This window comes from Drosophila simulans, chromosome 3L (assembly GCF_016746395.2).
Source record: "Drosophila simulans strain w501 chromosome 3L, Prin_Dsim_3.1, whole genome shotgun sequence".
Lineage (NCBI taxonomy): Eukaryota > Metazoa > Arthropoda > Insecta > Diptera > Drosophilidae > Drosophila > Drosophila simulans.
Window position 1 is genome coordinate 12,566,589 of NC_052522.2, and position 23,987 is coordinate 12,590,575.

Below are 23,987 nucleotides of genomic sequence, written 5' to 3' on the forward strand. Positions count from 1 at the left end.
ATGTTTTATCACAACTGATCATTCAATGATTTTAACAACATAGTCTTAGTTTAGGACATCAAAAATAGTTTGTACCATTTACTTCTACTTTTTTATGATTTTGACTACTGATGTTATGTTTGTGTACTCTTCGTAATTGACCATGAGTGAAGGTGGACTTTTGAACAGAAGCAGGAGTTAAAAATGTGCGATCCATGTCGATATTTAAGGAGGTGCATAAGCTGCCATGGCGTGTAAGTATAAGACTATAGTTAAGGTCCTAACCCAATTGCATTTGTACTCATCCGCAGGTGCTGTCCTCGACCAAGTTGCTGTGAGCGATCTTGTGCCTCTAATATGAGGAATTGTCGCGTCGTGTTTCCTGGGGAGTTCCAAAAGTTCTCGGACGTCGTGACGCCCAGTTTTCTTCTAAAGACGCCAGAGCGCCCAAAGAAACGGAAACGATCGAAAAGTTGCTCAGCCTGTGGCGACAATTGTAAGGATCCGTGTTCAAACATGGATGCGTGTGCGGAGAGTTGTGAGAATCCATGTCAAGATGGTGTGAATGGATGCAAGAATCCTGAAGATTCCGAACAAGACGATCTAGCTAGGACTGGAGCCTACGGAACTGGCTATGGCTTCCAGCCGGGACAACCGACTATTATTCCGTGTTATGGAACCTACGGACCGTCAGGAAATGCTATGATTTTTGGTATCCCGCCACCGACTCAATATGGAGACTTTGGTGTCCCTGGTCCCATAGTTCTACCAGTGGCTCCACCATCCTCGTTAGGTCAGGGTGATCCAAGATCTATTCCAGCGGCAGGTCTACCCACACAGTACACAAATAAGTTTAATCCCTGTACCGGAGAAGTCTACGAATGCGGAGATCGGCAAATGCCACCTGGAAGGCTACAAGGAACGGCGCAAGTACCTTCCTATAATCAATTTATTCAGGATTTAGGCATGGGCTTTGCACCCAATAGTCAGTATATTCCATTCAATGAATCAACATTCCTACCACATCCAATAAATCAAAGCCCAGTCACTCCTCCCTCAGGAGGAAGTGCACCACTCTATAGCCGCAATAATCAAGCCATGAACTGTGAGCCCAATAATCAGAATTATAGCTATACTGTTCCCCAATCAACGAATCAAGTTCATGTTGGTGCTAACAGATCTGAAGTATATAACCAGCAGAGTCAAGCCACACATTCAAGGGCAGTTCCCCAATCAGAGTCATCAAGGGGACAACTGCCTCATGGTGTCACTAGATCAAAGTCTCCAAATCAACGAAGCCAACCTACGGGACATCATTCAAGCAGAGCTCATGCCCATATCAATTCTGAAATTGTTTATGCTAGTCCAGGTGGCCAGAGGTCCAAGTCGCTCAGTCACCGGAGCGAGTCAAGGGAAGGTCGTTCTGGAAAACTACAAGCCCGTAGACCCACCGGCTATCCTCATTCTAATAGTGGTGGAGAAAGAAATACGGATCTTAGGGCCGCGCCCAAGTCAATGGCATCCGCGGGTGAAGTGCGTTCTCGTGATAACAGATCGCACGATTCAAGAAAAAGAAATAAATCTGTAGAAGCACCTACCAATCGACAGCCCTTACTTTATGGCCAGCAGAGCGTGGGCATGGGCATCGATCCATCCAATCAGTATTATCCGTACAACGAATGCACTCCACTTAATGCCACATTTGTCCAGGACAATAATCCTTTTTATGATCAGCCAGGACATGATGTGAATAGACCGCAAGCAGCAAGAGCACCAAACTTATCGAAGGCAGGACTCAAAAAGGATACAAATTCGAATAAAGTTCCATCAAACTTTAAGCCATCGAAGGATAAATCCAGTAAATGCTGCTGCACTCGGTTCGATCCCAACAATCAATACTATCCTCCTCATTACGTTTCCGAAGCATCTGATTGTCCACCGAGTGAAAACGCAAACTCTGGAAAAAAGAAGACGCAGGATAAGAATTGCTTGGAGCTTCTCAGCCGGTGAGTTTAATGTCAGAGTTCGTGAGCTGTTTCAGCTCTCGAATTAGGCTTACACAATCCACCATTCGGCACACATCTTTACTCGAACACGAAGTACTTATAAGTGCTGTAATGTCTTCCGTATCCACTGCAGTCTCACCGAGTCCTGTCCTCCGTGTGATCTGCAGAAGTGGTGTCACCTCCTGATGCCGAAGGACAAGGACAGGGGCAAAAAGCAAGCGAAACCGTCTGCCAAGAAGAATAAGAAACCGAATGGCTCAAAGATCAAGAACAAGATGAGCGAGCACAGCAGCAAGGAAATAGAAGATACCGAAGCATCACCAGTGGAAATTCCAGAAAACGAGAATGCCGACTGCCCGTGTAACTGCAAGAAACCATGTCCATCGCCCCCGACAAAACCAGAAATGCGCACATGCGGCTGCTCCGCCAATTTGTCTGAGTGAGTACCCACTTCCATCAAGGAGTAATTAATGCTTAATGCGTTTCGCAGGGAAAACGAAGATCCTCCACCAGCACCCTCCAATCCTCAACCAGCACCCTGCAATCCTGCTCCAGCGCCAGTAAACACCTGCTGCATGCCCTGCTCGAACCAATGTCCTTGGTCCTGGTACTTTAATCCCTGCACCGGCTGTTACTACTACTGCGCGAATTGCTGCAATGGCTGTCGTAATTGCTGCAATTACTGCTGCAGTCCGTGCGGTCGCTGTTGCAGCAACTCCCCTGCTGCTCAGCTGGAGAAGATTCCTCCGAAGCCGAAGCAAAAGGAAAGGCCAGACAGATCGTCCACTGGCACGCGAAATTCCGGCGGCGCGACTGTGAGTTTGGGGAGCTGTGCTCCGCCTCCTCCGCCTCTTCCGTTTGCACCCTGGAACTGCCCAAGGCAAGAGGTTTCAACCATGCCAGGCTATTCTCCGACTGCGTCGCCACACTTCAGCTCCCCATACAGTGGGAGGTGGGTGGCTGGGGGTGTGGATATTCATCGGAACTATCAACGAAACAACCAAGGTCCTTCATTCAATGTCAGCCGAGTGCGCCATGCCTAAATTAAACGTTGAATATTTTTTACATTTTCACACAAGCCTATCTCTAATTAAAAAACTTCTTAGAATGTGCACATCTCCTCCTTTTTAATTATTGATAATTTAAAAACAGGCATATTTCTACGATTTTCCTTAGTACTTTTTATTAGTTCAAATCGGTATTTTGTTTCTTTTTCATTTTATACACTCTTTTATGTGTTTCTCTCTTTTGTATACCATATACATATATAGATTTTTTCAAAAGTTTTGTGGGCTTTGCTTGTAGAAAAACTTAAAAAGTTTCTTTAAAATATAAATTTCTTGTCATAAAATTAAATACATCTTTAAAGTTGTTTTAGAAAAGACCTAACTAAAAACTATGAACATAGCACATTGTAAACATGTTTGTGTAGTGCAGCCATAAATATTGTATGGTATGTTTATAATATAATAATAGGGGAATATTAGATTGTTAAATAAGAAAATAGGCATTACAACTACGGAGAAATTCTAGCACATGATATATGGATCTGGGTTCTCCCGCTTCCTCCTTTAAACATAGATTTAAACTGAGTTTGGCTTGCATATTGCCCTTTACGTTATGTAATGTGGTTTGCTTGGTTAGCTTTCGTGTATATATATATGTAAACATATATATAATATTATGGTTATCTTACGACTATATGGACTCTTGTCTGCCCTTATTCATGTTGCATCTGCACTCGTTATAAGCTTTAACAATTATGGTTGCCGCGCGGGCCAAAATTATAAAGAAAAACAAAAACTACATACATCTGCATAGCTCAAACTATTTACATTGGACTGTTTTTTTTTCTTTTTTTTTTGTTGGGAAACTTTGTAGACCAGAAATTAGGTGTGGATGGTTTTTAAATTATTTGTAGGTATGTCTATGTATGGATAGTGTAGTTTTTGTTTCAATCACATGTTTGCACTCCCAACGAAAACGGTAGATAACTTAAGGAAATGTTGTTGATGTTGTGAAGATTGCCGGTGCTTCATGGTTGGAATAAAGCTCTGTCCGCCCGAGTAACTAAGCATTCTCATCGGTCATGTATATGTAGCCATGCTGCTGCAATATGCTCAAACGCTTCTCAACGGCATCGCGATCTACGGGATTAGAAGTAATTATTAAATAATTTATTTATTTATTAAGTAATAACTTACATTTGTTCAGCATCATTTTGTCCTGCGGATGATTGCACTTTTGCACCAACGAATGAAGCAGAATGTGTGCCGTGTTGTAGCGCTCGAAGCAATTCTTCGTGTTCTTCAGTAGCTCATCCAGAGCAGCCGCCTGGCACTAAAAAGGGTTGAGAAATCGTTAGTTATTAGGTAAACTTAGTAAGCACAATATATAATCCTTACCATATCCAGTGCGTAGTCATAGAGAATCTTGTCCGCCGTTATGTTAAATGCATTCGCCTTCTGCAATAGTCCGCTGCCATTGAGGCGTTTCGATTCGAACAGCATGCTCCGGTATTTGGCGTTCATGGTGAGCAAAGCTGGTGGTAAACCAAATGCATTAATGAGGATGTGGCTGCAAAAAATGAATCTGCAGACTCACCATTCTTCACATTGGACGACGGCTTTAGCTGGCCGTTGCTCAGCTGCTGCGAAGCCAGATTCATCCCGGACGAGAGGAGCTGCAGTCCCCGGACGAGCAGCACCAGGCGCTCGGCCCGTTTGCAGTGCTCAGGTGCGTGCGGCGGTATCTGCTGTGCATCCGCTGACGCCGCTTGCGCCGCCGACTGACTGCCGGCCACCATGAACGTGGAGAGCGGTGCGCATCGCGAATCGGCCACTTCCTGGATGCAATCGGTGAGCGCCAGCACAAAGTTCAGCTTGGACAATGTCTCGTTGTGCTCGCGATCCATCAGCGTCTCTTCGGACAGTTCTGGGGCCTGGAATGCATGTGGTTCCCCACCGCCGCCGGCTCCTGTGTCCAGCAGACTATGTAGGCCACCAGTGGCCCCCAGTTCGGGCAGCGTAAAAGCTCGCGGTCCCAGCATGTGATGCTGGTTATTGTTCTCCGATCCACTGCCCGCCGAACCAATCGAGCCCAATGATCCCGGCGCCACCAGCATTGTGGGACTGCCCAAAGTGGGCAATTTGGTAAGCGCTGCGGACGGCAGAACTGGGGAGCTATTGCCACTTCGGCGCAACGGGGATTGCGAATGTCCTGGCGACACCTGCCAGGTGCTCGGAGCATGGGGCGGCGGTGTCTCCGACAGCGATCCACCAGAGGCAGAACGCATACGCGTAGGCGGCGTACCAATGGCAAACTGCACCGCCGGCGGTGAGATCGAGTTAATGTCACTGCTCACACTGCTCTTGCGCTGATCCGGTCGCGGTTGCTTCACGCTAATTGGCTGCGATCGGGGTATCTGCTGGCCACCCAGTGTGGCTACCGTTAACGGTCCGGGCCTGGCCACCTGACGTCGTGCGGGAGCCGGTACTGGTTTGGGTTCAGAGATGGGCAGACTGCTGGGACGTGGCGGACTGGATTGATTTTGTTGCTGCTGTGGACGCTGGCCACCGGAAGCGGGCTGGGCTTGGACTTGGGCCAGACCCTGGCGCTGGTCCTCCGGAAGGTTCTTTGGCACCAGCACAAAGTCATCGGAGTCCTCGTGGGAGCTGCAAGAACCGCTGTTGTTCTCGCTGTCGCACAGAACACCCACGTTGGTGATGGTGGCACAAATAGCCGGATTGGCCACCACGGACACTAAAATCATTAAATAAGAAGCGTTAAGTTCTGGGATCATTTATATGGTTCCTATTATTCATTTGCAATGATTAATTGCTTTTGTCGCAGACAAATATTCAAAGCATAGTTCATCTAATTTGAGTAACGTCTTAAATGCTTAATATGGCACACTTTTTCGTTTTATTAAACCTCTTTTGAAATTAACACAATGTTGGTAAATAAAGCAAGAGTGCTAATTTCTTTGATTCCTCAAAGAGTTATCACCTGCTTTCAAGTTAAGTGAGTTTTTTTTTAACAAGTTGAGATTTTCAATAAGCTTTTAATTGGCATATGTTTGTGTTCAGTCATCCCAGATTGGGGACACTGCTTGGAACACCTACCCGTGTTCTCGTCCTCCTGGGCCTCCTGCTCCTCGCGCTCCTTCTGCTGCTGCTCGGCCAGCTTGACCAGCTTCAGTTCCTGCTCCAGCTGCTGCTGCAAGGGGCTCTTGGCCTTGGCAGGCGGTGTTCCGCCCAGCGGTGGCATGTCAACTGCAAGAACACCACTCTTAGAGACTCGTCGTCGCAGGTTGGCTGCTTGACTAGGCTCACCTGGCGACGCGGCCGCCTTCTTGCCCTGAAGGAAGCGGTGCACAAAGAAGCTCTCGTACGAGATGCGGTCCTTGGAGTTGCGGCGCAGCAGGCACAGCAGCAGATCCCTTAGATCCGGCGACACGCCACTTGGAATTCTTCGAAATAAGAGCGTTAAATATCCTTCTTCGGTTTTTGTAATTATGAGGTATCTTACTTTGGTGCCAGGTTAGCATTCTGCTCGTAGTAGGACTTCAGTTCGTTGGGCGTTTGTGCATAGAATGGCGCCTTGCCAGTCAAACACTGGTAGACAATCGTTCCCAGCGACCAGAGATCCGCCTTGGAGTCGTACTGCAGCGACATGATCACCTCGGGCGCCTTTGGAAATTTAATATGCCATAAAATACTATATATTTCGAATCTTGATAGTTTTTAATTACCATATACATGGGAGAGCCGCACAGAGTGGCTGCCATGGCGCCCTCGTTCAGGAATCGCGCAAACCCAAAATCCGCTGTAATAAAGAAAAGTTGAAGGCAGTATAAGTAACAAGTAGCAGGGAAAGTATTTGACTACATGAAGATTTCGTAGTAATAACCAGTTTTTTAAGTAACAACTTTCAATAGAGGTTACAGATTTTTTGTGTTAGATTTTAAGTACACAACTTACCAATTTTCAGGGTTATTTTCGATGGAGCTGGCAATGTTTTGCCATAATTGTGCGATAGCAAAATGTTTTGTGGCTTGAGATCACGATGCACAATTCCTTTGGTATAAAGTGCCTTCATAGCACCAGCTAGAATTATGGAAATCAAAATAATGGAGTTAATGTAAAATATTTCGTAGTTCTAAGTTAAATGTAATATAAGACTTGATGTTGATTATTTAAAATTATTAGTTAGTTCTAAGCCTTATATGGGTTGTTTGAAACTCACCTAGTTGCACGAGGAAGAGCCTAACGGTATCCTCGCTCAGCGTCCCCTTGACACTCAGATAATCCGCCAAGTCGCCGCCATTGCAATACTGTAAAGAGAAAGGAGGAAGAGCGTGAGTGGAGCTGATTGGGAAATTGAATTAAGAGAGACCCCCACGAGTCAAGAGTTCAGTGCGCATATAAATCTTCTGGGACCCCAAAAGACCTCAAAAGCAGAATGCAACCCATGCAAACGAATTAAGTCCAATCAGTGCGAAAATGCAAGAGCCCCGAGATTTGATTCAGTCGGTCTTTCCATCTTTTCGCTTCCAGCTGCTCGACTTTTGTGCAAATCCCAGTCAATCATAGAAAACGGCAAGGTCAAAGCGAATATGATTTATGGCAATTTTCTGAATCAAGAACTGGAATTAGGGAAATATGTTTATGGATCAGCACAGCCAGCCAGCTGCTTTTCTTTTGTCGTTTGCCCAACAAAGGTTATGTTCCGGTTTATGTCAGCAGATGCGGAGAAAGAGTTGGGGTATTACAATCACCTATAGAATATTGACTATGCTAGGGGAATTTACACTTGAAATTATAAATTCACTTCCATGTAATATTATTTTAAAGTAAAGCGCCAGTTAGGTTTTTTAAGAATTCCCGTTCACTGTAGTGCATTTTCTATACTCAATTTAGGATAATTAATAATTTGCTCTTTTCATCCTTATTGTAAGAAATTATAATAATAATACACAATATAATAATACGCAACAAAATATTCAAAGTTTATAAGGATTCGAAAACAGCAAAAAGGAAAATCAGCTGGGATAAAAAATGTATCCTGATATTGGAGAATTTTGTAAGCAGCCCTCGCTAAAATGTAAATGAAGAGAACGAACCCCTGTCTCTCCAAAATGCCGTTATATTTTTGGCCTGAGCAAGTTGCCTAAAAGGATTTGCGATTTTTGACCTTGAGGCCGCCAATCAAAGACATGACTATAGAATTCCACACGAACACAACCACCAAAAACCAACAAAAGTAATGTGTGCGGCGAACATTTTTATCCGCTTTTATGGATTTTTTGTTTTCCATGAGAAACTATATGGACCACTTACAGTTTAATGAGCAAACAAAGCAACATTAGGCAATTAAACAGCCAAATTGAAATGACAAAAGATTTCACTGCACTCGCTTTTTGTGAAATCGCTAAAATCGCCGAAGAGAAACGAAGAGCGAAGAACATTAAACAAAAAGTCATTGACATGTAAAGTACATAAACATCAACATAAAAGTAAAAGTTTGAAAGAAATGATGAAATACTCGCTATGAAGAGGGTTTTTCTTCCTCTGGGGCTTTTAACAATTTCTAAAATATATGCAATGCCATTTCCCGGCAACAAGTGCCCATGAGTCAGCGATTTATTGGAAAATGCACTTGCGTAATTAATGGGCTTCTCTGTTTTTGCTTCTTTCTTTTTTAAATATTATTTTGAAGAATCCAGTGTGAAGAGAGCGCTTCGAAAGCTAAGAGAAGACTCTCTTCAGCCGCTCAAGTTGAACTCTCTCAACTTTTAAGCTCGCTGCTTCTGCGGTTCCGTTCGCAGCTCATTCTCAAATCGACGGTGGCATGAATCGCACGTTATCGCGCGACAACAAAAAGCCAAGTTAGCAAATCATTAAGTGAAATTTCAACGCAATACTTCCATTCAGTAGAATTCGATGAGAAAACTCCCCAGTGTTATACCCAATTTAGTACATATATTATCGGGGAAAACGACGACGCGAGTCATTCGAAGTAAGCGCAGTGGACTAAAGGTCAACATATTCTAGGCGATAAAAAGAACGCTGCTGCTATACATTGTTCATCGCAATCACAACACAAAGACCTAGAAACGGAATTAAAACAAGAGTTTAACTTAGCACTCGGAGAAACAAATATTCAAACAAACTTTTCACTCAAATCACGTCCAATTTAATCGTTATGATTCAGCCCAGTGTTTCACATTATTCCAGCAAATTATGTAAATAAACTGTGAAAGCTTCCCTTTTTTCATATCAAAAGGCGGGCCGACCGACTTATAAGTCAAGTCCAAAGCAAAGTTCATTACGATCGGCGTTAATTCTAATCAGACAAGTGTGTAATTAATTTTATTAATATTACAAGCCGGCTTAAAGATTTCTTTGTACTTGCAAATCTGCTGTTTATGTTATTATATTGAAAATATTGCAATTGAAATTTTAATTTAGAATGTGATGTAATGCTTATTAATTAAAATAGGATTACCCAATCGTTTAGCCTTTATTTACGGTGATTAAAATTGGAGCTTGCTCTTTCTGTTTTCATTGAAAACATGAACTTTTTAATTGTTACTATTGATATAATAATCGATTAGTAAGTCAGAAGTTGGTTAACAGCTAAGTAGAAATCGCGAGGGTATGAGACAAAGCAATTAAATATTAAAAACTGATAAGATAACCACGGCTAAACATTAAACTTAACATGAGAGAGTTTGGAAGAGAGTGAGAGTAAAGAAAAAGAGATAATATTTGCCGCTCTTCGAAGCTCACACACACACACACCTGTTCAGTTAGTAGAATGGGAATTGTTGGCGAATTTTTGCTCATTCGAGAATCGGCAGCGAGTGGAAAAGTTTGTGCGAGCGGAGTGAAAAATAATTATTTAACTTTTGCCAAAAGTAAGCCGGCACATGTAAATAGGCATTAATCAACTTTGAAGCTATAATTTCAAAACAAAACAGATGAACATTAAAAGTGCAAAGTGAAACAAGAAAAGCGGTGCGAAAATAGGCCCCCAACACCTAATAAAATCTATTTTCAGCTTGAAAATTTCCACATCAAGTTTGGCAAAAACGACGAAAATGCTATGAAAACCCTGTGCTAAACACAAATACTAACAACACGACGCCTTGAAGACGCAGTGAAAACAAAGCTAAACAAATATCAATATAAACAAATAATTCGTAATAATGCACGTGTACTACAAGTTCGGATTACTGCTGATATTTTTGCTAAGCGTGAGGTAAAAATCAAGTTGTAATAAATATTTACAGATCTCGATATGTGGAGAAATCACATTTGTTATTCTTATGGGGCTGGAAAAGAAGTAATCAATTTATTTATAGAAATCAGTAGACCCTTTCCTAAAAACGAAAAACAGGAAAGACACGGGGCAAAGTTTCCGTTTAGCAACATTCGCAGTGATTAATTCACTCAAATCGAAATAACGACAGGTGAACCTGGGTAACGGGACTTTGAACCGCCCACAACTGAGATATCAATGCCGAATGGAATACTCACGCATGGGGTTATAAAAAAAAAAAAACAGCAACTTTTTATTGATAGTCCACGGCAACCGCTCTTAATTGCCGCCTTTAATATATATATTAGGTGCACGAATTTACACTCTACTTAATCATATCGCATAATCTGATTCTGATAAAAATAATAACGATTCCCCGGTTGTCCGATAATTTATACCGTTATTCCTTATCAAATTGTTTGCTCAGCATTTTGAATTTCTCAACCTATATCGAAGCACTATTGCAAATGACATAGAAATTTACAACTGTCTTGATTTTCAGATTTTTCTTTTGATTTACAACTCAGACATTTCCGATTATGTAAAAATAATCTATATTCTTGCCTTAAAAATTCGTATTAAATACTCCTGAGTTTAAAAACCTAAAATACATAATTCTTCAATCATTTTTTGAATGTCAGGAGTATAATATATTTTTCAGTGCACATAAGCCCATTTCCCTATTGATTTTTGGGCCTTTTCGAACCTATTCAACCACTCGAAATCAAATGTCAAAGTAGAGTGCTTTTAAGTGCGCCGCTTCCAATTTTAGTCACTTCATTCAAGTAGTCAAGGGAATTGCGTCGACTAGGTCGTCATGCTTAGTAACATTTTAGAGATCTTTCGTAATACCAATTAACTCAGGCGAGCAGCTGAAGCTTGAAGGCAATTCGTAACGTTCGATAAATATATCTTTACTATCCGGTAGGACTATATACCATTTAATAGCTCCATATCAGTACTTGTGGTTCAAGTATAAAGTCGTTCATTCTCTTCAATTTGGCAGTTTTAAGGATTGACAAGGCTCTTCAGCATTCATTGAAACTTCACTCAAAAGTCACGCAATTGAAGAGAACTCTAAATGGCAGTCCAAAGACTCACTTGAACTACTCTACTAGCCAATTTATACCTTTATTTTCTAAAAATAAATACAAGCCACTAGAACTGAAGTCGCCGAATGCAAGGATAACGAACGATTTAGAATCAGGCAAAAAAAAATGAAGAGGGGTCACAAATGACAGCAAAAAAATAAAAAAAAATCTGAAAAAGTGAGAGTAAACGAAATCGTAAACTAAAACCGGTCGAGTTGTCTCTTTTGCCATGAAGTAAACTGGTTTTATATGTGCTTTTTACTGAGTAGCTACAGTACGTTTCGGTAATGTAAGGTCAGTTAACAGAAACAAATAAACAACTTTACAGGCAATAAAAATTATTCAGTTACAATAACAGAAATATGTGCTTTATTTTCTTTTGCTGTAAGGGCATTTCTTAAAAAGCATATCTATTTGATTTTATTTTATTCCTAAAAAAAAAAAACGAAATGAAAAATATATTTTACAATATGTGCATAATGTAATGAATTGCACTTAGAAGCCTTGTATCATTGAAGACATTTAATTTATTTAAGGGCTATTGCTGTGACCACGACTGTAGCGAGAAATACATTGTATGTATGTACATATGTTTGCTCGCACATGTGAGGGTATTCATTCATGTTATTTCGCGGAGCAAACATAAACAATAGCCGTATAATGATAGTGGGGAAAACGAATGTTTCTGGTGTGGCTATGGCGTGGTCACAGCGAAATGGGTCAAGAGCGTTTTCAGGACAAATTAGCTAGGTGTGTTCGCCTTCAAGACGTGAGTGATGTAAGCACGTACTGCTTAGAACCCCACCGACAATCTAAAGCCAAATATTGACAATTTTGGGTATTCGGTAAAACCACTTTACAAATTTGTACAGTAATTGCTCTATCAGAAATGCGCATTCGTTTGACATGTAATTGCCCTGCGTTTTTCTTCATAAGCAATGCGAATTCGTTTATAAGTCGTGGAAAAATCCAAATTGGTATATTGTTGGTTTATTCAGTCGAGACAGGAATTAATTTAATGATTACTCTTACAGCATCAGCCACACAAATGCCGCTCCAGCGGGCAGCGAGGAGGCAAATCCCCTCGAGGACTTTAATTACGGCGATGATGACTACAGTGATACAGCGACGGGCGAGGAATCGCCGGAGACAGCAGAAAATAGACTGATGCCACAATCATCCTCCACATCGACCACCACCACATTTCGACCAATATTTAGTGAGTACAACATAATCTACTATATATTCCCAACTGAAAAGGCTAATGAATATCGTTTTGCAGACATACCACGACGCAGCAATCATGTCCTGGAGCCCAGTTGCCCGCGCAACTGCCTCTGCCTGGAGGACTTCAAGTTCGTTCAGTGTGCCAATGCGCATTTGACCCATGTACCTTTGGACATGCCCAAAACGGCGGCCATCATCGATCTGAGCCACAATGTGATTGCCGAACTGAGGCCGGAGGATTTTGCCAATCTGTCCAGGGCGGTGGAAATCAATCTGAATCACAATCTGATCAGCAGCATAGACAAGGATGTGAGTGCCCAGCTCATTCTACTACCTACTTCAATTGCAACTAATATATTTATTATCTGTTGTAGGTCTTTCAGGGTTCGGAGCGTTTGAAGCGCCTGCGGTTGGCCAACAACCGTCTAACCAAAATCGATCCCGACACCTTTGCGGCGGCCAAGGAACTGACGCTACTCGATTTAAGCAACAACACTATAACCCAACGCTTGGATGGATCCTTCTTGAACCAGCCCGACTTGGTGGAGTTCAGCTGCGTCAACTGCAGCTGGACGGAGCTGCCGGAGCAGACGTTCCAGAACATGAGTGGCCTGGAGGTGCTGCGCTTGAACAAGAACGATTTCAAACAGGTGAGATTGGCGCGCCAAAAGTGCGATAGCACAAGTTATCGCTCTATCGATAGTTGGCGCATCTGCAGCCGAAACAGCTGTGTTTGCCATCGCACTGTCGTCTATATAGTTGTCCCGCTCACGCTTTTCCATTCCGACAGCAAATCAATACGAAAGCTTTCTCGCCGCTAACAAAAATAATTAAACTGAAGCTGCCGGAACTGGAGCAACAGAACATCGAGGAGCTGTGCGGCCTGCTGACCTCCATCGACACGATTAGCTTCCTCAACTACGACATCAGCTGCTACGAGTTCGTACTGGGCACACCCTTCAACGGCAGTCTCATCTATCCCACGGAGCCGCCGCTCAAGGGGATTTCCGATCTGCCCATCGTCGCCAGCATCACCAGCACTGCGAAGCCAGTGGCCGCCACACCCGCACCGCCCAGAAGTGGTAAGCTATTTCCCCACGACTCTTAGATCATCTTGCTAACGTGTCTGTTGCTCGCCTCCCATTGTTCGCATTTAGCCAATCGCAATCGGGCCAAAATGGACAACAGCACGGAGCTGGTCAAAGCCGGAATCCTGAGCTCCGAGACCAGCACAAGCGGAGTGAGCGTAGAGCCGCCTGCCGAGAACCAGACCAACCAGGTGCAGATCTCCCAGGAGGCCATCAACACGCTGCTCATCTGTGAGTACAAACTGCGGTCTAAGGTTTATAACTTCAACAATTTCAAGCCTTTGGAAAAACTAAAGAAAATAGTTATATCCCAGTTAAATAGTGATTATATTTAAGTTCATGATTGCTTATGTTATAGACCTTTTAAGTGTGGCACAAAACCCTACTAATTTGTTCAATTTAACCCACTAGGCATCATGGTTCTGGCCGCGATTGGCATCGTCATCGGACTCATTTGCCGCCAGGATATTGGCGGCATCAAAACCAAATGCTGCCGCACTAGCAAACCAGAGCCAAAGGATCAGGTCCATCCCACTGAGGAGATACCACTGAATAAGCTAGCCTAAGAAAACTTTCCAAAACAAACCAATACCAAACGATCGAAGATGAAAAGAGAATCCTATCCTTCTCCTCCAGTTTCGAGAACAAATTCCATTTTGCCGGCATTTTTGATAGATTATAAATAGGTATATGTATATCACGTATGTATATGGCTAGTTAGTTAACTACTTTGACTCGGTATCTAGCCTAACTATAGTCTCTCCTACAATGTTTCCCGCACAACAACTCAACCGAATCCGTTGTTAGATTCTAGTTGTTAGTCGGAGTAGATTAAGCCGCCTAGTCGCTTAGCGTTCTGTTCTTTAGGGGGACTCGGTAAATGGGATCCCGCACCAAAAAAACCTGGCACTGTTCTAGTTTTAGATCCCAAAATCAATTTCCATCGCAACACTTAAATTAATGTAAACCCCTAGATAATCTAGTTGTTAGCCTTAGACTTTTGCCAAAATACAATAAAAGTAATTATTGTACATAGTAAAAAAACGAGTGTTTTGAATTATTAATTATGAAACCAAAAGATTAAAATGATTACCTGGTAGCCTTGATTATCCACCCACATATTCTCCTCATATCACATTCCTATCTTCAGACAAGGAAATTAAGCACCAAATAAACACATCCTAATATATTGGCAAGATAAATAAACAAATCTGACGAACGAATAGTAGCCTAAATGGTGGGAAAAGCGGCATGGCATAACACGTGGCCGCGGAACCAATAAATATTCACCAACCACACGAATACGAACTGATTACAATCCGTGGAGCGGACTCCCTTGCCCCTGCCTCTGCCACTCTGGTGGCAAACACATTGGAATACGAAGCAAACAAGGCGAATGAGGCCAAAGTCAGGCGATCGAATGTGTACCAACTACTACAATACACAGCAGATGAAACGAAACACTCCCTTCCTATTCGTTTCCAGCCCCGCCAGCTCGATTCTGCTCCACCTATGATGATGACATGCAATCGTGTGGCCACAACAATGTGGCGTTTTTAGGCAAACTTAAACCAAACAATAAGCCCAAAGTTTTCGTTTCGATTAGAACTATTTTGGAAACACCCTGCCTTGAACTCAAAGTTAGTTTTCTGTAAATATGCAAACTAAGCTAGGTCAATTCTAAAACTACTAAAATATGAATGAGGTATGAAACCCACTGAAATACAAAACAATACATTACATTTAATTTACCTAGCATATTACCAATATTTTCATATGTTTCCACTGCATTAACTTCTTATTTATTATAAAACACCCAACTAATTCCATGTTTTCTCCTAGTCTTTTAATAACTAGGGTATTTGGATGAAAGAAAACAACCCTATCCAATCTTATCAGTGACAAAAACTCGCCAAAAGGAAGCTAATTCTCGTGCCGCGAGCATTTGACCTAATTTCAAGATAATAGATTGTTTATAAACAGTGCGCGCTAAAAGCATGCAAACACCTGTAACCCAAATTGAGTTGAACAAACTTGAGGTCAAATTTATCCAATTTGCTTTTGTCTTTTTTAACGTAATTAACGTAAACAAATTGCGCGTTAAAAAATAAGAAAACGTAAAGAAAAAGAACAGTAGATTAAATAGATAAAATTAGCGCATATGGAATAAGCTGCCTGTTAATTAAATCAATGAAATTATTTAATATTCAAAATTGATTCCCTACGCATCCTTCGTCTAATTTAATTGATTTTAAGATTCCTACTAAAATTTTAGCTATGAACTAAAGTATAAACATTTCAGTCGAGTGCATTTTTCAGCAGCAGCCAATCGACGCAAATCGCTTTTACCATTCTATTCTCACTTTATTTCTGTTTACGAATTCATTTCGCAACTTCCGCAATTAATGGCGTAGCATTTTGGCCAAGCTAAGGAGCTCCAAAGGGGACAGTGGGTGGTTTTGGGGGAGGGACATGACGTGGAACTGGTCGACGTGCACTTTACTTTGCAATTCCCCCCTCCGACGATATCAGGTGGAGTGAATCACACACGTTTTAGCCATAAAAGCATTAAATATTTATAAAGTTCTCGCTTCGCTATGCGGATATTTAAATGCTCTTTCGTTGCCAAACTCACCTCCATGACCAGGCTAACGCAATCCTGGGACTCCTTGCAGTCCAGCAGAGCCACCACATTCTCATGGTGCAGCTCGGTGAGCTCCTTCAGGATCTTGATCTCCTTGCCGAGCAGATTCTGCGTCTTCAGTTGTCCCTTCTTCGTGATGCACTTGATGGCCACCGGCATGTGTTTCTGTAAGAGCGAATGAAATGCGCTTCATTAATATTTAATTCAAAGGGGTTACTCACTACAAAGTCACTGAACGGCTAGCCCAATTACAAACCAAAGTCGGTGGAATGACTCAATTGAATCGCATGGGAATTTAATTGACACAAAACTGACAAAATCAAATGCGAAAAGGATTAACATTTCCCATTTCGCATTTGCTTTGCAGTCCAGCACAAAGGAATGTCGCTCAAGATGATATAAACATTTTAATTAGCTAAATAATAAAACTGTTTATCGGTCAATTGCCCGGGAGTCAAGTTTATAAACATTCTATATAAAGTTAGCACCTTTAAATATGTTAATTATTAGCATAAATCTAAATAAGTGAATACACTCTAATCAATTGGTTTAGATTTCTTTTGATACCTTTGATAACTTTTGTGAGAAACGTATACTTAATATTTAATGATAACTCATTCAATCAATGTTACAGAAACAATCCAAATCATATATATGAGATTAATGTAAAATATCAGATTTCTTCAGATCTACAGATCACTAACCTCTGTCTTTGTAAACAGCACACTATTCCCATGGAGTTCATCTGCCTTTTTCTAAAACCCATAATCTTTGCATACAGCTGCGGCCATAAATTTGCCTACCAAATGTTTACATTCTCCTTGAGCAAAAATGTCTTTGGCCTGCTTCAATTAGCAGGCAGCGAAACAAGGAAATGCGGCAAATGCAAATCCGCAGGGCCGCCAGAAGGCGAGTGCTCCACCAACACAAATGGAAGGGTCTCTCGTTCGGTTAAATGTTATTATTAGATACGCAAAAACGCATTCAACCGGCGGACGGACCAAAGACAAGGGGGCAGCAGGCCGGCCTCTAATTGCGGTGAATAAGATTGTTGTTTTTTGTCGGCCGCTGGAGTGACGAACTTGGCCGGGAATTGGTAAGCTGGTAAGCTAAGTTAACCGGTTGAAACGCCCCACTGATAAGTTAACTGCACCTCCGAATCCACCCACCGATGGCCCCATCGTTTCGAGTTCCCCTGGATGTGGTCGCCTTATTTGCTTTCAACTTAACAGGTGACAATGACTCTTTGTCTGGGTTCGTTCTCTCCGCCGTTCCTTCCTCCCTGGCTAAAACTCATTACAAAAGACGAAAGTGTAAACTCAAACAAGTTTACCTACTACAAGGAAGCGCACACATCAGATAGTAGTTAGTCTGGCAGCGAAGTGTCGACTGGGAGTTATCCTATGATCATCATGAAGTGTGATTATAAAAGTTATGATGCTCTAAAGTTGGGTCGTTAATATAAACTGCCCAAAATACCGGTTTGAACCTATTTTTTGTTAGTACTTTGCATATATAACTTTAATGACTAATAACTCTACCATTAAATTAACAAATATTGCACACCATCGTCTTTTCAGTACGCAGCAGTTAGTGCTGCTGTAAATTTGATTAGTAATCGGCATACCCTTGAAACTTACAAACTACTGGGTGTAGTTATAACCAGACATTATATTGGTTTCGCCTTAGAATATCGAATCACCTCAGTCGACGATGCACGCGTTGTTTGAATGGCAATTGATAATCGATATGTTCCCTCCACGCGCACTTATTCCTTCTCTGTGCACTTGCAGATGTATTTATACAATTTGCATTTATATTTATATCAGTTAACTGCAATGAATCAAGCGATTCTTACAGCTTCTGACCGATAACACGGCTCCTGCACTTTTGTTTGTTTGAGACTATCTTCCAACCATCTGGCAGTGTTTAATGGGTTGCGACCTCTGCCTTTTCGCGAGATTACCAAAGGCAATTGGATCAGGTCAGTGAGAAAAGATTATGTTATCAAAAGAAGAATTAATGGGATCCATTAGGTGCTTTCCTTATGAAAATACGAGTACCTTACGTATAATGTTTGAGAATCGCATAGAAAGGCGGTATGTTAAAATTTTGAAAAAATAACTATTATTCCCACTTTAGATGCCTAATGCGCATTCTTTTCGAATAAATGCACTTATTATTTATTTATTATTTAATAAAGAAGCCGGTACGTTTTCCTAAAATGACTAATTATTGACTAGTATTCATATATTTGCCTGAATATATTTGGCTCTTTACGTCACTGCCTTGTATTCTGTTTACCTTCTAGTCCAAGATAATAAAACCAATCGAGATTAGATTACCCATTAAAACAATTGGGGTCTTCGGACAGCGGAAACCGAGCAGTTCTTGACCCAATCACCTCAATCAGCCTCAGCGCTGGCGAAAACTGTGTCAAAAGCGAATGGGAAAGTTGCCCCACACCTGGTCGGTGCAAAATGGAAAATTAGTGGCGAGACCTCCGATCCCAGGGATTTCTGCAATTCCTCAATGTCCACAAGTCATGAGGTGCAGCCGCATTAGGTTAAGCATTTCGCCAAATAAAAAATAAACAAAACAACAACAAAAAATGGTTCAACGAACTGGGAGGCTCGATAAGGCAAGGCAAATTGGCTGTTTTGCTTAGGTGCAATGGCCGCTCAACTAACAACAAGAAAGGAAAACATTTCTTTTGGCCAAAAATAGCTGGCTGAATAAGATAATAATTGCGCAGAAAATGCGAGAAAGAGTGAAGCCAGAGACAAAAGCGAGCGAAAAATGAAGCGAGTGCAGCAGCACATCATCAACGGAGGCCAGGCCAAAGTATCTGATGGATACAAGCGCAACTTCAACTGGTTTGGCGGGTGAAAACGTATCCATTCATTGCCGCCAAGCTACGCAAACAAATCGCGGAAATTCTCGAATTTTTCTTTTCTGCGACGCAAAACATTTATGTACTTCAAGACCGCATAATTCACGCCCGATCGAATGACAAGTAGTAAGCCGGCTAATTTATATAGAATACCATCGATCTGGAGTTGAACAAGACAAACTAGTTTCGCGTGAGAAACGCCTAAGTTTATATGATATGATGGCTAGCTGTCTGGCGGCTTTTGCTGAATATAAAAGGCGTTAATTTCGATTTGTTTTGGACTGCACGTGTTAAGCTATCGCAAAATGGAAAGGTGATTTCGATTTAATAGAGTGGGTTTCTCTTCGAAATTCGTTGCCTAACTAACATTTGACTTCCGTGTATTTCCGCTGTGATTAAAACACAAAATCAGATCGATTTATGAGTAGTTAAACTGGGGATAACGTGTTGAACTTCGAACTTTGATACCAATGAATGAATGAAGACATTCAGTCAAATATGATAGAAACAATTTACACGTTTTTCCCTGGAAATCTATAAAACTATTATCATTTCTATAAGGGGCTTGCCGCCCATAGCCTATATTATACAACATTTTACAGCCCTAACTATAGTATTTTGACATCTCAGCGATTAGAGCGGCATCCCTAATCACTCTTTATAGGTTTAAACTTTGTCGAGACGCATTTATTTTCGCAGCCAAATGCAATAAAACGAAGTGGAAGAGCGGCGACAAAATCAAATGCAAATTGCCATTGCATTTTCGCTATATGGACAAACAAAACGTATGAATATGCAAAATGCATATTGCGCAATGTTAGAAGGGGAGGGTTTCGAACCAAAAACACAATAAACATTACACGCTTAGAACGTAATTTTAGCATGATTCCGCTTATGCAATTGGCGATAAAACGGAGCGTTCGGTCGCTTTGGTGAATTATGGTAACACGTGTCGTCTGGCTTTCCACATGCCAGCGTATCCGCCAGATAAAGATTGATGGATTCATTCATGGCGATGCAAGGAGAAGTAGCAGACTTGCTACTTGCCACCGCAGCTGTTGTTCGAGGTTTATTTTTGGAATCGGATTCGAGTGCAGTAGACGCAGTGCAGATCCTCCGAGTAGGATTTCCTTTTCTGTCCGCAAGTTACGCGTATCTTTCGGTGTGTATCTTTTAAAGCAGCACATTGCTTGACTATTTTTAGCGAGTTTTTCCGAGCACGTGCAGGCAAAAGATACTCTTTTGGAGACACAAGCGACAGGCAGCACTCCGCGATGCCTTGTCCTTCTTAAGTAACCCAAGTGATTACGGCAGCATTAAGTCGTGGAAAGAAATCGAAAACTGACGCACCACGAAACCAGTTACTTGAAATGGCCATAAAAGGAAAGGTGCGGGAAGTGAACTCCGCTCAGCTCAACTCACATTCCAATTGTCGTCGAAAAAAAGTGAACTCAGGTGGATTGAAACATTATACAAGATTCAAGATTCAAAATAAATATATACATACAAGTAAGAGAAACAATCAGAGATGATGGAAAATAGTATAATTTATCAAATGAAACATACTATTTGCTTCAGGAAACTTAAAATGAATGCTAAGCCCTATTATTTACAGATCACTTTGGGAAATCAATTAAATGATTAACGATCGATAGCGCGAAGAAATAAGTTAAACAGAAATAAGAAATCTTTACTAAAAGGAAGATAGAGAAGCCATTAACAACGACAAATCCAAAATGACCGAAAGAGAGGGTCTGACAACAATAGAAAGAGACGAGACGAATGTCTGGATTACGTGTGAACCGATTGTTCCATTGTTATTGTTACTTACATTGTAGTTGTTGTCACACTGAATTTGCAATTAATAATGGGATTTCATTTACTGACGAGGCGAACTTGAGCAATTTAGAGAAGAAAACAAAACAACTCGGTTGATAAGAGCTGTTTTTTTATTTTATTTTATTTCGCTTTGTTGCACTAACAGAAACAAGAAAACAAGAAAAATTCAAGAAAAACACACTGAGCAATATGCATTAGATACAACTGGTCGGACATAACATCATCATATTTATTTTCCATATGAGTGTTATACATATATTGGTTTTAAGGAGATAAACACGCTTGTGGTGTGTAGGTGCGTGTTTTTATTGGATACCGAAATCAGCTGATGCAATAACTGGCAGCTGTTTCGAAAAACTTTTCGCTTCGAGCTTTTCACTTTGCGTGTTTTCAGTTGTTTTGTTTTGTTTTGCTTTTTATACTGAATGAAAATCAAACAAAACATAGTCACTCATGCTAATGACCAGCAATTTAGGATTTTGATTTTTTGTTTTAACTAAATTTTTCTATTTATACCAGTTTCGGCGGTTTTTTATTGCCGTAGATTTGATTAAAGTTGCTTGACCTGCAGCTTTTAATTTGACCAACTGGTTGAGCTGGTAACAATTAAAACAGCCTATTATGTCGTTTAAATAAATAGGATTTCGGGATAAATTATTTTATTAAAAAATTGCATTAAGCATGTGTAACAAGTGTTACTCATTATTTAGAAATTAATCAAAGGTATTAAACAGCTTAGGGTTCAAACGTGTAGGCAATCTGTGATTAAGCTTGTGTTTACATATTCACACGCTTTAATTTATTTACTTTGTAATGCCAGAGGAATTTCACAGCCCTTTTGCTGCCCAACAACACGCGCCAAATATTTCTATTATTTCTCCAATGACCCTGAAGTAGTTCAACACACTTCTATCGCGCATAAGTATACTTAAATACATATGTATATAAGTTCTATGTATGCCTGTATATTTATCATACGCAGTGGTGTTTACGTATTTTATTTGTATCGCCAAAATAATCGCACGTGCGTGTGGCTCTCAAATTTTGCTTAGAAATCAGAGGGCTTCGAAAGGCAACAATAGAAAATAAACAAAAGCAAAACGCAAATTATTTCAAAGAAAACAAAAATGGAGCCAAGCCAAAAGCCCTCGAAAAAAGGGCTGTGATTTTGCTTGGCAATTTTATTACGCTCAGTACAGTGGGTCGACACTCATTCAAATTTGATAAACAACATTTTAAAATAAATGGGATAACACAGATGAGTAAGCAAAATTAAATTTCTAAAAAAATGTATAAACGGAATACATAATTTAAAAAAAAATGTATTATGATTAATAGTTATTTTCTTCTTTTTTTTATTATTACAAATACAAATGTGCAGCTCATTAATGTTGTTTTCTGAAAATCTAAGTCATTAAAGTTTCAACAGGTAAAAATAGTGGCACATTGTTTTCAAAAACAGGTAGACATTTTTTGTACACTAGGTCAAAAAGGATATACGAAATAAAAACTTAAAATGCTAGGCTATGAGTTTTTCAATATTTGCTGGGAGTTTTCCAATTATCATTATTTTTTTCACCTGCACTGTGATCAGCTGATTTCTCATTATATTTTGAGACATTTAGCGTGGTGCTGTGGCTCTTGGTGCTTTCTGCGTGTTTACCTTTGACAATGGCGCATTGTTAATAACTTTGGGGCTTGTTATTGTACTATTTACAAATGCGACCAAGCCCCGTATTAAAACGAAAACAATAACAACGAATTAGATGTTGTGGAAAACAGGTTAGTAACATGACGGAATTGTTTAGGCTTTACATGCATATACCTATATGTATATATAGGTAAATAGAAGATATTTATTTGTTTTGAAGAGTTTCGCTTCTTACCTTGCGATGACGTCCTTTGTAGACGACGGCAAAGGCGCCGTGGCCCAGCATATCCTTGGAGCTGTATTCATATTCCCCGACAATATTCATTGCATGCGAAAAAGGAGGAGGATGCGACGCCTGGAAGTGCTGCTCTCTCCCACTCTTCCTCTCTCTCTCTCACCCTCGAGCTCCACACTCTCTTTCGCTCGTGCACGCACGCTTGCTCTCCCCTTTTCTTTTCTTCGCTCTTCTGCTTTGCTTTTGCTTCCAATTGCAATTGTGGAAAATGGAAAATCAATTTCTTTCCCCTTTGGCCAGCCACTAAATGATTCTTTGGCCCTTGACGATCTCCGGAATTTTCACGTAACACCACCGCCGACTTTTCCGTCCACCTGGCCAGTTGACAATTATCGGGCACTCACTCTAATTTCACTTGTAATTGAATTAAACCGTTCTTTTCCGTGTGCGATTATCTCGGTTTTCAGTGTGGTATTGCTTTTAATTTGCGGCCCCACACTCGCGTACAAACACACACTTGCAGGATCGATGGCACACACTCTCTCACATCCACACACACGCACACACGGACGATCAGCGCAATTTCCTTACGGTTCTTGGAAAATGTAGCTTTTTGGACCCAGCGAAAAACTTTGCAAAAGGTGATTTTTCCAACTACTTCGCGAGAGAGACTAGTGGAAAAAGGCAAGACGAAAACACAACTAAACGAAGTGGTGGGTTGGCCAGTGTGGCCGCAGGTGGTGGACCGCGAATACGCCCCCGCGCGAAAAATACCAACTTCTTAAAAATACCAGTGGGTCTTAATATTAAGACCTCTTCAATGAAGAAAAAGTCACAAAATTTTGAGTGAAAAATGAATTAGGACAGAAAGTTTAGTTATACCAATACCAGCAGAGCCTTGCTGTATAATCAGTTTCTGGATAGAAATGGAGACAAAATACTATTCCAATCTATTAAATCTATCAATCTATCAATTAAATGACTTATAAAATTGGCTTTAGACCAAGTA

General features: G+C 41.0%; 3 protein-coding genes across 6 annotated transcripts; 2 read left to right on the top strand and 1 right to left on the bottom strand.

Annotated features, from left to right (window-relative positions):
- Window positions 1–77: 77 nt before the first annotated feature.
- LOC6737868 lies at window positions 78–3,969 on the top strand. Its single transcript, XM_002084660.4, has 4 exons — window positions 78–233; window positions 291–1,985; window positions 2,119–2,424; window positions 2,476–3,969. Exons 1-4 carry the CDS (start codon window positions 184–186, stop codon window positions 3,026–3,028), a joined length of 2,604 nt encoding a protein of 867 aa, XP_002084696.1. The 5' UTR covers window positions 78–183; the 3' UTR covers window positions 3,029–3,969.
- On the bottom strand, window positions 3,719–23,748 carry LOC6737870 (serine/threonine-protein kinase unc-51). 2 transcript variants are annotated; one of them, XM_016169661.2, is made up of 12 exons: window positions 22,979–23,747; window positions 16,352–16,525; window positions 7,233–7,320; window positions 6,968–7,093; window positions 6,739–6,812; window positions 6,516–6,676; window positions 6,320–6,456; window positions 6,110–6,259; window positions 4,590–5,747; window positions 4,391–4,527; window positions 4,190–4,325; window positions 3,719–4,132 (listed from the first exon to the last, which is right to left on the bottom strand). In XM_016169661.2, the coding sequence occupies exons 1-12, from the start codon at window positions 23,066–23,068 to the stop codon at window positions 4,056–4,058; spliced, it is 2,508 nt and encodes an 835-aa protein (XP_016031639.1). In that variant the 5' UTR covers window positions 23,069–23,747; the 3' UTR covers window positions 3,719–4,055. The 2 variants fall into 2 exon arrangements, with proteins under 2 accessions (XP_016031639.1, XP_016031638.1); XM_016169660.3 differs by having other exon boundaries at window positions 6,110–6,456; window positions 22,979–23,748.
- LOC6737871 (reticulon-4 receptor-like 2) lies at window positions 8,786–14,760 on the top strand. 3 transcript variants are annotated; one of them, XM_016171393.3, is made up of 8 exons: window positions 8,786–9,005; window positions 10,050–10,250; window positions 12,436–12,620; window positions 12,684–12,937; window positions 13,003–13,278; window positions 13,419–13,710; window positions 13,786–13,947; window positions 14,128–14,760. In XM_016171393.3, exons 2-8 carry the CDS (start codon window positions 10,198–10,200, stop codon window positions 14,280–14,282), a joined length of 1,377 nt encoding a protein of 458 aa, XP_016031642.1. In that variant the 5' UTR covers window positions 8,786–9,005; window positions 10,050–10,197; the 3' UTR covers window positions 14,283–14,760. The 3 variants fall into 3 exon arrangements, with proteins under 3 accessions (XP_016031642.1, XP_016031641.1, XP_016031640.1); XM_016171392.3 differs by having other exon boundaries at window positions 8,799–8,874; XM_016171391.3 differs by lacking the exon at window positions 8,786–9,005 and adding an exon at window positions 9,800–9,906.
- Window positions 23,749–23,987: the final 239 nt, after the last annotated feature.